Raw genomic sequence first — 14,347 nt, 5'->3', positions numbered from 1 at the left:
AAAAACCTTATATTTCAGCCTGTGTAGGTTATCTTACCCTTAAAGAGGCATGTAGTACCAATACTACATTATAGCTCAGGTAGACTAGCTAACATACTATTGTAATATACTTCTCTGCATATTAAACACCTCGCCACTGTATTTGAAATGCCCAAGGTCTTAGTATTTAAATGAAATGTGTATCAAATTTTCTTTTAATCAAATTCTTTCTCCATAATTTATCTGTTTTGAATATTCAAACTTAAATGTATTATTAACACAGTTAGTTGGAGTTGAGAACAAAATAGTTGAGTTCAGGATAACTTGAGATGTTTTCACTGATCCAAATAACTATAATTTATATTCAAAATGACCAATTTGGCTGTACAGAATCTTAAAATCCTCTTTCTGGTTTATGCTCTTTTTGGTTTTACTGCTAAATGTGTTTTATTGTGTTTTCATTCTCCAATTGGCCGCTGGTCCACCTAAATTATATTTCCCTGAGGTGACTAGTAAAATGTATATTTAGCATCTATTACTTTTTCGGTCAAAGATTAGCTAATGAAAAGAAATCACATTCATAGAGTCCAACAGAATCAGAATCTCTGGGGACATGGAGGAGAGATCTGCATTTTTCACATCATTCTAGCTCGTACCTGGGTGGGGAAATCACCGGTTTGAGAGCTTATGTAGTTCCTCCCTAATAACCAAAACTATTCAATTAGCGACACGCTCCATTCCCAGGCAAATCTGGGTTCTCGGGCATTTATTGCAGAGGTAGGAGTCCTAATTGTATTTGCTATAACACCATCTGACCTATAAAAGTAAATGGATTTTTCAACTGTTCAATCTGCTATCTTCTCTGCTTCACTGTATAATTAAAACCCATTTTAAAGAAATGATCCACGGGCATTCAGAGAGCAAATTTGTAAAAGTTAAACCAGTGCATGTCTGGGTGGCTCATAAACAATCCTCTTAAGGTGGCTCTCTTATTAAGTTTGTTTTTACTGTAACCTCTCTCTCTCTCTCTCTCACACACACACACACACACACACACAAACACACACACACACACGGGGGGGGGCCGCGGGGGGAGGGAGAGAGGGAAAGAGGGAGGGAGAGAGATATGCCCTCACTGCTTCAATTTCCAATGCTAGCTGAACATCAAGTACTTCAATAACAGCAATCATGAGTCCTTATTCCTTTGTTAATGTATTCCAACCTAGCCTCCCACAGTCAGAAAACTACAGAGAAGGTTTGTGCTAACATGAAAAATAGCCTCCCTTCACCGGCTGCAACACTGGATCTTGGCTTCAGCATTTGCTCTTCAGTTGGAGGTATTTTATAATGCAGCTACCTGAAGCACAAGAAGCAGCACAGACCCTGCAAATTCCTTTCCAAGCCACCAAAATGCTCTTACCCTCTCTCTCTCTCTCTCTCCTTTCCTCCCTTCCCCTTTGCTTGCTTTTAAAAATAAACTCCAATTCTGCTGACTGCTGATTTTCTTGCCTCACCACAGGAAGTGGACTGGGTGAGTTCTCACATCACATGTTTAACAAAGGGCGTTGGGTACCAACTGGTGTCTGTGAGACACCTGCCCTAAGCTCGCGGTGAACCCTACCTTCCCCCAAACTGCAGAACTTCCATCAGAAGCCTTAGGCTTGAAGGAGGTTCAGCTTACATCAGACTTCAGAGCCCACATCAAGCCCAGGCTTTGAAAGGGCTCTTGAGGCGTCAGACTGTGGAATGGAATCCGTGATCTAGGCAACAGGCTCCAAGCTGGTCATTCACAGTGATGGTTTGTTAAAGATATAATCTTTAACTTCTTCTCTTCTGAATGAGAGTGAGAAGGACAGACAGAGACCCAAAACCATGTCGGATCTGTATGCTCTGTGTGTGTGTGTGTGTGTGTGTGTGTGTGTGTGTGTGTGTGTGTGTGTGTTTTATGAACCACCTTTAACATCTTTCTACTCTCTAGTAAGTGCAATTCAGGAATCATTTAACTGATATTAAAATAAGATTCAGTCTCTAGACTTAATATTTGGGGTTCAACGGCAATTTTCATAGAGGGATGCTTTGTTTTGACAGAGTTTTACTGTTACTAAACTAGTAAATGAGATTATTTTTATGTAGCAAATTTCACTGTTGAAAAAATGGATTGCATGCACTGTAGGGGAGGATAAACAATCCGCTGAACTAAGAAAAGAAACCATTAAACTTCGATTCTTATTTAATGTTTATCTGAGATAAGAAAACAGAAGTTATTACTAATGTTTCATAAATGGATTGTCAATGGCATTTCTCTATCACTAGGAAGGGTGCTGTCCTTTGTGAAGGGGGAAAACTCCAAGCAGTGAATTGTTAATGGTAGGGCATTTTATGTATGAGCAGATTATATAATCAAGTTTAACCAAGTTAGAACTAACAAAATGGATGAGAGATTTGGAAATCCTATTGAGAATTACAAATCGAAGTTGACCTTAATAACAAATGACCAATGAAAAATGGAAGAGTTGCTACTTCTACCTCTCATACAAGCTTTTAGTCAGACACAATGTAAGGGGCATATTTTAAAGAATCTTTTAAAGACTAGTGGTTCCAATGACAACTTGTAACTTGTCAGATAAGAACTCAGCCAAAAATATTTACAAATAGCTCATGGGCCATTTGAAATAAGGGTTTATAGGTATTATCTTTAATGACAAACTTCACACTAAGTACATAACATCCTGTAACATTTTAGCGTTTGTATAAAAAGTTACTAAAATTGGAATTTCATTTTCATATAAAGTTTGAATTTCCATTTTATATACATTTTGTGAGTGTGTATGTGATTTAAAAATGAATAAATATGCACGTATTAAGAATATGTCTTCCAACAGGAGGTGGAGGCACATGCCTTTAATCAGCACTCATGAGGCAGAGGAAAGCAGATCTCTGTGAGTTCAAGGCCAACCTGGTCTTCAGAGTGAGTTCCAGGACTAGCTCCAAAGCTACAAAGAGAAACCCTGTCTCAAAAAAATGTCTTCTACACCTTTTCCTGGGAGGACTACTTTGTAAATAAATGAGTGCCATTGTCCATAGAAAGTGGAGGTGACAGGCATGATCATGTGGCCTCTGAGAAGGCAGACACTTAGCTAAAATTGATGCTCCTAGAAAGGACCATCTCCTAAATCAAAAAAGCAAAGCCCAAGACAATAAGATGACATGCTTAAGATCTCAGTCCTCGTTAAGGGAGTCCTGTGTTTTTCCTAAGGAGAGTTGTCTCTCATGTACACAAAGAAATAGAGAGAAGAAATAGGAGTCAACACTAGAAACTCAGAATTGAAAACTATCACAGCAGAGTCACCAACTCTGTAGCCAGCAAGAGACTGACCTATACTCTCTGTACTTACAATAACTCCTGGGTAGTAACCTCCCACGGTCACATTCTGGGTCCTGGTAGTTGCAGCGAGGCCCACCGTGAGAATTAGCATGGACACAATAAGCAAAGTCACTGTGACATAGATGGAGTTCCGCTTCCTCCTATTGAAGGCCCCTGGAAGAATAGAGACATTGAAATTGCTCATTCCATCTGGGAAAAGAAGAGAACATTTACTAGTAAGGTTTTTCTTTCCTCTCCCTATTAGTAACTGGGATGTCTCTGGGGAATGGAATTACAGTAAAAGAATGGAGCTTTCCATTTTGCAGTCAACGGGTGCCACTTTACTAATAAAAATATGTTGCTTCTTTGAAAATAAACAACAGGAGAAAACTCACCAGTTACATAACAGCAAAGCAATTTTGTGTTTTTGACATTCTATAAAAGATGTGTCATACCCACTTAGTGGAGTGTTTTTTAGGGCAGATTATAATAAAAGCATATGATGAATGAGAAGCATTTGTATGAGGGTATTAAAAGAAAATATTTTAAAGCCAGGAGGCAACTAAGAATGTTTTTTTTCTTAGAAGCTAGAGATATGAAATTTAATTTTTAGTGTAAATATCAGGACTGAGCCAGGAACTGGCATTTTATTTTTCATTTGTTTCTGACATTTGCTGCCTCATGCATAAACTTAAAAATGGCGTGCTGGCCAGATTTGTCACATAACAAATGTGCTTAATAAAGTAAATGTTTGAAGGCTATTAGTCCACCAAGATTTATATCAGGGGAGGTAGATCAGAAGGATTATAACTTACACACATTTACGCATATGTGAGGATGACATAAATATAAATGGCAAGAAACCCATGCTCCTTCCTGCTCAGAGCTTATCAGACATGATAGCACCAACCAATATTTTTTTTTCAAAACTAAGCTTATTAAGTCAAATAGAAAAATGGTATCTAAGCTCACTTTTCAATTTAATATGTTTGAAGGAACCAAGCACTGCTCTATCCTAGGACCTAGCACTGCCTTATACTATGCAGGCATTTCTGTGGCACAAGGAAGGGCTCCTCAATAGGAAATACCACGGGAGAATTAACCACCCAGGAGTTCTCGGGGGTAGGGGGTGAACAAATGGGCAACACTATTAGAACCCGGTTCTCTTGAAGCCATAAAGACCATAGGTATGTATGAAGCAATAGGTGGCTGTATGACCAGTGCTTCAAATATCAAGAATGGCCCGGAAGACAACTTCTGTCTGTTCAGAAGTCAGCATTCTGAGAGGTCTCATTGTACCCTCTGCAAAATTATGGAGCAAAGAAGCTGCCCATACTGGGAGGAGAGGGAAAGAAAAGAAGGTAGAAGGAGGGGTAAACCCAGTTGAAAGAGACCCAGGAGGCTTGTTGATATTGAAAGCTCGTGGGAAGTGAGGGCTAGGGCTGTTCTCAAAGGCTCCTGGAGCTATCTTTCCATATAGAATAACAGCATCAAAACTGCCACCCTGGGTCTTTCCCAGTGTGATCTCTGCTGAAGGCTCTGAGGGAGGTGGGAGGGGCTGGCTGTCTCCCCTGACGTCATCTTTGAAACTAAGAGATGTGACTCATCAGGTCAAAGTCTAATACAATACTATTCTAAGACTGTTTTACATCAAAATGTAGAAGCACTTTCAGTATAGGCCCCTGTCATACACTAAAGCTCCAATCTCAGAGGCAAGGGGAGTCATAGATGGCTGTGCTTTGCAGTGAGCTAGGAAGCCAGCCCCCATGCAGAAAAACAGAAAGACCCCTAGACACCTGTGACATCGGGGTCCTTTGTGGTAGCTATCGGGTGCAAACGACAACCTGATTGCTGGTAAACTAACTGCCTGGTTCTGAGAAGGGAATAGGAGAGGGGTAAGGGTACGGAGGACAGGATTTATTTCTTTCATCTACCTGCAGGCTCCTTATTGTTCTTGTTGACATCAGAATACCCAAAGGAGTCCTTAAACCAGGGTCCCTAATTTCATTTCATGATAGATTCGTGGTGAGTCTCCCAGGGTTCCACTGTGGGGCTCTAACCCTAAATTTAACTATACCGCTTCCCATTCTTTGCTTGCTTTCATGTTTGTCATGCACACAGGAACTCTAGCCTTTCTCTGCCCCGGAATCCACCAAGAGCATCTTACACGGCGGCTGTGTAACCTGAGGGACTAAATTGGAGGAGAATGTACAGTTGCATGGGCTTCCTCATTTGCTGTCTCACCGAGCGGCTCATTCCTACCAACCGACCTTTAATCTTATCCACAGCCCCGGAGTGTTCCTTGCAAATATCACTCTAACTTAAGCACAGCAGCCAGGTCAGAAAAGTGACTCAGCAAACCACATGGTGTCATTTGAAAATCCTTTTTTCCCTTTGCTTTAGACTCTGAAATGAAATGCTGTCTGCCGAAAAACCCAAAGATCCCACCATCCTACAGGGGGCTTGTCTCCAGCTAAGACTAGTTTTGGATTAAATTGCTACAATTCTTAGGCACTATGTTAACTATCTATTCTCTGTCCTGCCAGTCACTTTTTATTTTATATTATGAAGACCTTACCTACATAACATCAACTTATTTTCAATGCACTTGGAGAACTGACTATTTTAAAGAACTCCTGGGTGAATGTTTTTGAAATGAAGAGCCTCCCCTCCCTCCATTTACCTATGGTTTCAATTTGACTGAATAAAGTCCATTTCTACTTGGAGCAAGATTTACCTTAAGGTGCTCTGAAGGTGTAGCCAGGGATCCTAAAGGGCAGGTAATTGTATAACTTACTCCTTTTACCTGCTTGTTGCTTTATTTTAGAATGCGGGAGAACCCTGTTCTTACTAAGGTTCAATTGGGGGGAGGCCTTAGATGTTTCTGTGAATACAGGACCATCTTATTCAGGCTTTGTTTAATAAATTAAGATATAAAGCCGAGCAGTGATGGTGCAGGCCTTTAATTCCAGCACACCAGAGGCAGAGACAGCAGATCTCTGTTTGAGGCCAGCCTGGTCTACAGAGTGAGTTCCAGGACAGCCAGAAACCCTGTCTCAAAATACCAATAAAAAATTAACATATAAAAAAGCTCAGACACCATGAGCTACTTTAAATTAGCCTTAAGGGCTGGAAAACAGTGCCTTTTGCTATGTCAGATACACAGTAAATACATAGCTGATAGTTACTGAATAAACAAGTGCTAAAGTCTCATAATTGTTTTTCTTCTAATGAACCGTCTGTTGAGGGAGTTGTGCAACTTCGATCATGCTCATAGAATTACCATTTAGAAGAAGAGTACACTTTGTGGGATCTCCTGAACTGAAAGCCTTCCGGCTAACTAGTGTCAAAACCATAAGAGCCTCATCACCTTGTTTACCTTGTACCTAGTATATTCCTATTTAAACAGCTATTGCAACCAATGGCAGTGAATCCAAATTCTTCTTTTTGGCATTTCCTGCTCCCCCAGCAGTCTCCCTGCAGAGCTACTGCAGCCCTCCCTCTCTGCAGTGCCCCACCTCCACCACAGACACTGGAGGACCAGGATGTAGCTCTAGATGCATCCACTCTTTTGCTGGCTTCACCTTTCCAGATAGGATCAGCATCTCCTTCCCCTGGTCCCTCTAATAAAAGCCAGCTCCTCCTCCCACCTGCATTTGCATCTGAATCCCTCTCTTCTTTTGAAGCAAGCTCAAAACTTCTTCCACCACAGAATCTTTTAATCAATCTCCCCCTACTCTAATCACCCATTAGCTCAGTTTCTAATGTCTTAGGAGGACTTACTAAGTAAGTATAGAAATTGTGACAGCAGGTTTCTCCTACAAGTCATATGATGTCCACTAGTTCCAGGATTGTGTACCTGACCGGAGCCCAGCTGTGAGTTACTATAAGATCAGATGCTGCCTCTGCAATGCTTTACCTTGTATGCATTTCTTTGATAGCCCCCTCCCAAAAGAGGCTGTGTAATCTTTATTGGGTTGTAACAAAGACTCTTAGTATCATGCTCTGTACCCTGCGGTGTTTGTGACAGGGTAATTCTCATGCTTGAATGTTTCAGTGGATTAGGATGTGCTTACCTGAGTCAGTTTTGCCACAGCAGAGTAGATCTCAGAAGTCTCAGACTTGAGCATCCCTGGAAACAGGTGGCTGCCCATACAAGAGCCTTAATGCTCTGCCAGTCTCCCAAACACTCACACCTAAAGGCGTTGAAATCTACGACCTTCACTTCTTCAGTAAATTATTCAAGACATGGAGATACCAAAGATGGCTCAGTAAATTACAAAATGTGTTGTTGGGGGTGGAGAGAATGCCCTAATGTAGTAGAGGTGCATTAGCGCCTGAGGGCGCTGTTGCCAAAGTGAAGGAGGGGTTTGCTGAAAGATGATGGAGGGGCGTGGTAGCTAAATTACTATCTTCATAATTCCCAAATGTCTGCTTCCTTCAGAGTCTTGGACTAACAACTGATCCCGAAGCAACCAGCAAAAGTAGTGCAGGCACCTTGGTGCAGTGGTGTGTGTGTGTGTGTGTGTGTGTGTGTGTACACGCGCGTGTGCAGGCACGCAGGGGCGCGTGGGGTGTGTAGTGTGGGGTTATTATTTGTTTGTTTGTTTGTTTGCTTGCTTGCTTACTGGCTGCAGCTGTGTCTTTCCTATAAAAGGAATCCCCTCAGAAATGCTGCCCTTTGAGGCAGAAACACAAACCCACCACCTCTCCTCATCCTGTTGGCATAAGAAGGTGGCTCTCCCAGAGCTTAGTTAAATGGGAGTATCCTAAATGCTGATTCAGGCCTGGGTTGTGGGATTACCGCCAGGGAACTCCTAGGAGACTTCCCTATCCAAACTGAGGGAACCTAGAGTGACCACTCTACTTCAGAATTTTCTAGTGACTTCGGCCTGTGGATTTGTACCAAAAACGCGATTCATGGTGGTGGTTCCTAGTCTATATGAAAGCTATGATTCCTTTCACTGCAGTGGCGAATCTGAGCTGAGCAAGCCCACTCAGTTTCTTGTTGCGCAGATCTTTAGAGAAACGGAAAACAGGCTGGGGGCCCCTGGGAATAAAAGAGAGAATTCTCTTCATCTTGCTCTGAAACCCACAGAGCAGTGTCAAGTATCAAGCCATTGAGCCCTGGGTCTCCAGTCTGCTCAGTCCCCGCAGCCACACAGCTCTGGCTGGGGAGGATTGGTTTGCAGGTGGTTGTTGCACGCAGTTAGAATGGGTGCTGCGGAACCCTCGCCCTCTTGCGTCCAGATCTCTTTCTCGCGCTGTAGCTTGATGTCTGGGAGCCTGGGCTATGTTAGCGCCACAGCTGGCCAAGGCAAGGAGTGCGTTTGGTATTCTGCGTGCCTGTGTATGCGTGGGGTGGAGTGGGGGGCGGGGTACTGGAGAGTCTGGTACTGCTGGGCTCTGGATTTGGACCCCAGTCCTGGTCTCATTTTGTACCTGGTTCCAAATACCTCCGACCTTAAAAATGAAGAGCACGAGGCTCGTACTAAGTATGCCACAACACCGGAGATAAGAATATTTCCACCATCCAGGTGATAACACTTTCAGGGGCCCCTTCCTTGAACGAAATTTGTTGCGACTGAGTCTTTTGCAGGCAGCACATAGCTCACACTGGGCTCAGTCTTCACCTGACCCCTCCCCTGTGGATGTTCCTGCAAATTCATGGGAGAAGATCTGAGAAGACAGAATGGCAGAAATTCGGGACAGGGGACTTTTGCAGTGTGATTTTTAAAAGGCGAATTGAGTTTTGTTAAAGTATATTCTGAGCTAAATTTTAAGAATAGGTGGAATCATGGCTCAACAATCCCCTCCCGCTTTCCCAGGCTCCAAATTAATTTCTCCTCCCAGCGCAATCACAGGGCCTGGGAATGTGCCTAACAACTAAAGGAAACTGTTTTTGTTTTTTAAATTCGTTTGTAGCTACCAAAAAGTACCTTCGAGGGGCCACCAAGTTGGTGCAAGACGGAAGCAATCCTCTAGTTTTTAGAAAGGTGTTGAAAGGTGCCCCTCCCCCTTCATTCAGCTGAAGAGGAAAAGCGCGACTTCAGAAGATGCGCGGGCTTGCGCTGGATCTTCTTTTCTTGTCCTTTTGCCCCCCCCCCCCCACACACACACTCACACACATTCTGTGTATTTGGGGCTAAAGAGAAATCAAATTCAAGGACTGTTGATCTTTCTGCTGCGTATGTCAAGGCAGGGCTGTCTTCAGTGGTTCCTCAGGAATTTCTGTCCCACCAGCATCCCCCTTGTTTTTTCCCCCACCCCCATTCCCTGGGGTTCCACCCCCCCGTCTGTGAAATATAAATCAGCTCCCCCACTACTGCAGGTCTGAATTTCAGGATAGCACCTAGAGAGTTGAGAGGAGGTGGAAAAAAGACCCTGCTTCTTCTAATTATCATTAGTCGTGATTTTAGAAGTGATGAGGACTTTGCAAAGAAGGAGAGTTGAATTGAAAGCGAAGTCGCGGGTTGAAGGAAGTGTTTTGATGCCCAAACAGCTGGGATTTACCACTGGCTGCAAGTCTGTACACAAACACGCACACACTCGCACTCCGGGCTAGGTAGGCTACTCCGACCCCAGCTTGGCGCTCCAATCTCCGCGCGTCACCCTTATCACGGCTGGGCCGCTCCCTTGAGGCTGTGGTCCGCCTCCCAGACACTCGAGTTTGTGGACCCCCACCCAGATGCCCTGTCTGTGGCTCTGGGGCAGCCGGGAGCTGGCTATCCGAGGTACAACACACTTACCCCCTGCTACCACCGCCCGAAGGACAGTACTAGCGACTAGACTTACCCATAGAATCGGGCAGGGACATGTCGCTGGACCGTTGCTGAGTCAGGGACTGATGCATGGTGAAAGCGGTCCAGTTCCCCCAAGTCCCCGAAGCTGCTTCAGTAGCCCCTGGCTCAGGGCGCCCCGCAGAGCATCCTACTCCGTCGCTGCCTCTTGGTCTTTCTGAGCGCAGAGAGAGACTGACTGCCTTGGGTTGAGAGCTGCAGCCCAAGTGCCGCCTCCCCCTCCCTTCCCCCTCCGCTCCCTCCCTCCTCTTCCACCTCCCTCTGCTCAGGGAGGCAGCAGCATTGGCGTCCTTGCAGCAGCGTGCGCTTGCGCAAGACCCCCCCTCCCTCCCCCTCGGCCTCCCCATCCTAGTTATCCACCTCCCAGCCTCCTAAGCCAGACAGGGAGACGGTTTCGCCCCTTGGGGCAAGAGCTGCGCAGAGAAAAAAGAAGGCTTCAGCCTGGGGCCAACTGGCCTCTGTAATTCGAAGAGAGGGTCTTGGGCAATAAACCTTATACAAGATTTATAATTGAGGAGGGGGTAGAGTCAGAGGTTCAGAACTGGAGAATGCAAGCAGGGACAGACAGACAGACAGACAGACACAGACACACAGACACACAGACACACAGACACACACACACACACAGACACACACACACACACACACACACACACAGACACACAGACACACAGACACACAGACACAGACACACACACACACACACACACACACACACACACACACACTGCAGGTCTGATCTTTCAGAATGACATAATGGAGCTGGAGGTGATCCAGAGAAGGGCCACTCTGTAATCAAAGGGATGGTGGTGGTTGCAGGGGGCAGGATGCCTTATGAAGACAGATTAAACAAATTCATACTCTTTAGTCTAGAACCATGAAGACTGGGAAGGGAAGTGAGTGTATAAAATTATGCAGTTAGAGACTGAGAACACGGCCTTATTCATCACAACTGAGAATTCTAGAACCAACAGCCCCCTAAAAGCTAGGAGGAGGTTCAGCTAAAGAAAACATGACAGTATGTGTGTCAGTATCCCAGCTTGCATTTTTGTTTAAGACAATTTTATATCAAGATAGGCATTTTAGACCATAACAGCCAAGGGAGAAAGAGAAATTATTGGTAACCCCATTTTGCCAATAACTCAATCCTACAACTCAATCCAAGTTAAGTTTAAAATTCTCCAGGCAGGCTGGGGAGATGGGTCAATGTGTAATGTGTCTGCCCTGCAAGCTTGACGACCGAGTCCCATTCTCCAGAACCCAAGTTAAAAGTCAAGTGCAGCATCACTTGCTTGTAACCCCAGCCCTGGAGAGGCAGTGTCCTGAGGACCCCAGAGGTTGCTGGCCAGTCCCAGGTCCAGTAAGAGATCCTATCTCAAACACTAAGATGGAGAGAATGATTAAGGAAGTCTCTCAACATCTACCTCTAGCCTAAACACACACACACACACACACACACACACACACACACACACACACACACACGGAGGGGGCAGAGAGAGACAGTAAGACACGGACAGCCAGACACCCAAAACCTATCCTCCCCCCCCACACACACACCACACTCTTCTGAGAAGAATGAATGGGTTATAGTTCCTCCCAGATCCCTCTTGCTAATCTGCTGTGAGACATTGCTTCCCTAAGCAGGAAATGGAACCAAAGGCCCTTGCCCTTTCTCACCTTCCAATGGGGGGGCTGGAAAGATTCTTCCTGAAGGTTAAAAAGGAAGGCTTTTGTAAAGAACTTGGGTGCCCCAGGGGCCAGGTTGAATGTTATGTCAAGTATTATTAGCAGTCCTACACTACAGACATGGTTTAAAGATCTGTGGCAAATGTCCTAGATAGAGACAAGATGGCCACTCTTGTAAAGTTGTGTGTCTTTATCAAGCTTGGCTTGTAGGTCATTCTCCAGAAAGGCAGAAAGGTAACTTGTATTTATATTGTAACAACAACAGCCTTTCAGTCCTGCTTACTTTCCCTTCTACAATTTTGAATATCTCCTACTTAATGTGAGGAACTCCTGCAACCAGCACTGATTTCTCAAGAGTGCTTCCTAATTAGCTTATTTCAAGTCTGTGAAAGTAGCCTTGAGGAAAAGAGATTTTTATACAGACTAGAAGACTGTTCACCACCACTTTTTTTTTTAAGCAACATGTGGCTCCTCAATAGCAATCATACAGCTACGAAGTCGGAAATATGCCAAACACAAACTTGTTACTGTAGCATGCTGCCTTAAGTGGACTAAAGGAAGCTCTCTCATTGTAGAAAGAAATGCACCTACCCACCAAGTGAAACAGAGAGCATATGGTATTGGACCTTTCTAAAGATCCACAAACCAGTGAGGAACTCAATGAGGGGAGGGGAATCCTTTGCCTTCTGCAGCATCTGTATCCCTGAGTCTTGTGTGAAAATTGAACATACTTCCTAAAAGACCTGAAGAGCCACTTGTTTAAACAACTTGCCTTCTGTATATGTCTTCTATACTATCTCTGGGGAAGTGGTATGGGACTTAGAACACAGTAAACACTCAGTCAAGTTCAAAATGACTTTAAGACCACTAGCAGAGACAGCAGCAATGTCCATGACCAGGCATGGAGTAGTAACGGTCTCCTCCCCAGAAATAAGGTACCTGTTTGGATCTGGGAAAAGGAAAGGGGATAGAATGAGAACTAGTGGTAGGAAGACACAGTGGGGCCTAACTTCTTTCTCATCCAAAGAAAGTTTATCTGCATTCAGGATGAGCTGGACAATTAAAATGCAAAGAACAATTTTTCATGGAATTCATCCTGATATTCTTCCTTTCAAAACATGTGCAGATTTTATGCATAAATAGACTCTTAATAAATTTTACCAATAGACAAACCATCTAGATGAAGGAACAGGTATTTCATGCAAATGGAGGCTACTGTAAAATTGCTTGGTTAGTTTCTGATTAAAAAAAGAAATTATTATAGTGGCTTAAAATAAATCCTTTTCATTGCAAGCTTAATCAAGCATACAGTGCTGCCCTAGGTTGCAAACTATTTTACAGCATCAGGAAACTTTGCCAATGGATCTGCAGCCTAATTCTCTCTATCTTCTTGAAGCCAATAATGAAGACTCTTCCCAGAAGCCTTCAGACTAGAAAAATGCCAGATGGTACTCTGTCTCTAACACATTCACCCTGGGAATACTCAAAACAATCACCTCCTTATTTTGGTGATCAATTTGACTCAGTTAAATTAATGTAGTACATTCCAGACTTCAAATTTGGGAGTGTGGGCCAGAAGAATCCTACACACACACACACAGACACACACACACACACACACACACACACACACACACTGTATGTATATTTAAAGGGATGGTCATACATATATTCATATCATAAACATACTTACACACATATTCATGCAAATGCCCACATGTGTGCACATATAAACTATTGTCTCTATATAATGATTATTACTACTTACTTCCCAGCTTTCAGACTTCTGTTGACCAAAGATACACAGAAGCTTCAGAAAAATAGAAGACCTCTGCGTCCACACATTCATAATTGAGGTTAGGCATTGTATCCACCAGACTAGTTTAGGTGAATAACTAGTACTCAGTGTCTACACCACAAAATGAGTCTTTATTCAAGAGAGCCATATTTGAAGGTTTCAATTCAACCATAAAACTTGAATGGCTCCCATTGTCAGCTGGTCATTTTCTTTGGGTATCAGGAAAACAGCTATAGCACCAGGGCCCAACAGTGGAACTGTTTTTGTCATTGCTTTGTTGTTGTTTTCCATTTTATAGAGAACTTTGATTATCAAACACTATATTCCAATAGCAGTAAGCGATTTATCATAATGTGATATTTAAGTGGGTTGGTCATCATTTACTTGCCTCTACTACTACTGTACATGTTAGAGGTTTCCAGTTTTCAAACTTGCAAATAGCACAATGAACTAAAACTTGCATCATTTCTTAGTAGAAACTACAATACTACAGTGTAACTATTAATTCAAAAGTTCCAAAATACATATTATTAAGTGAATTTCTATCCCCATAAGTAAAGTGCACGTGTTGATACATTTACACACACACACACACACACACACACACACACACACACACACGATTAGATTAACCTTTCAGCATGGATGCCCTTTCTCAGTTACCCTCCAAGAAGTTGTCAGTATTTATCAAGCCCAAATACATTTGTTTATTTTTAT

At 43.4% G+C, this 14,347-nt stretch overlaps 1 protein-coding gene across 2 annotated transcripts in view; it reads right to left on the bottom strand.

The window, feature by feature from the left end:
- Tmem255a (transmembrane protein 255A) overlaps positions 1–10,357 on the bottom strand; it is a 50,355-nt gene extending 39,998 nt beyond the window's left edge. Inside the window, exons 1-2 of one of the 2 annotated variants that reach the window (XM_051178390.1) lie at positions 10,139–10,357; positions 3,375–3,517 (exon numbers count right to left, since the gene is read on the bottom strand). In XM_051178390.1, coding sequence (XP_051034347.1) covers positions 3,375–3,517; positions 10,139–10,196 — 201 coding nt within the window. In that variant the 5' untranslated portion in view covers positions 10,197–10,357. The remainder of the gene's footprint in view (positions 1–3,374; positions 3,518–10,138) is intronic. The other variant, XM_051178391.1, reaches the window with a different exon arrangement.
- Positions 10,358–14,347: the final 3,990 nt, after the last annotated feature.

This window comes from Phodopus roborovskii, unplaced genomic scaffold (assembly GCF_943737965.1).
Source record: "Phodopus roborovskii unplaced genomic scaffold, PHOROB, whole genome shotgun sequence".
Classification (NCBI taxonomy): Eukaryota; Metazoa; Chordata; class Mammalia; order Rodentia; family Cricetidae; genus Phodopus; species Phodopus roborovskii.
This window is presented reverse-complemented; position numbering and strand designations above follow the sequence as displayed.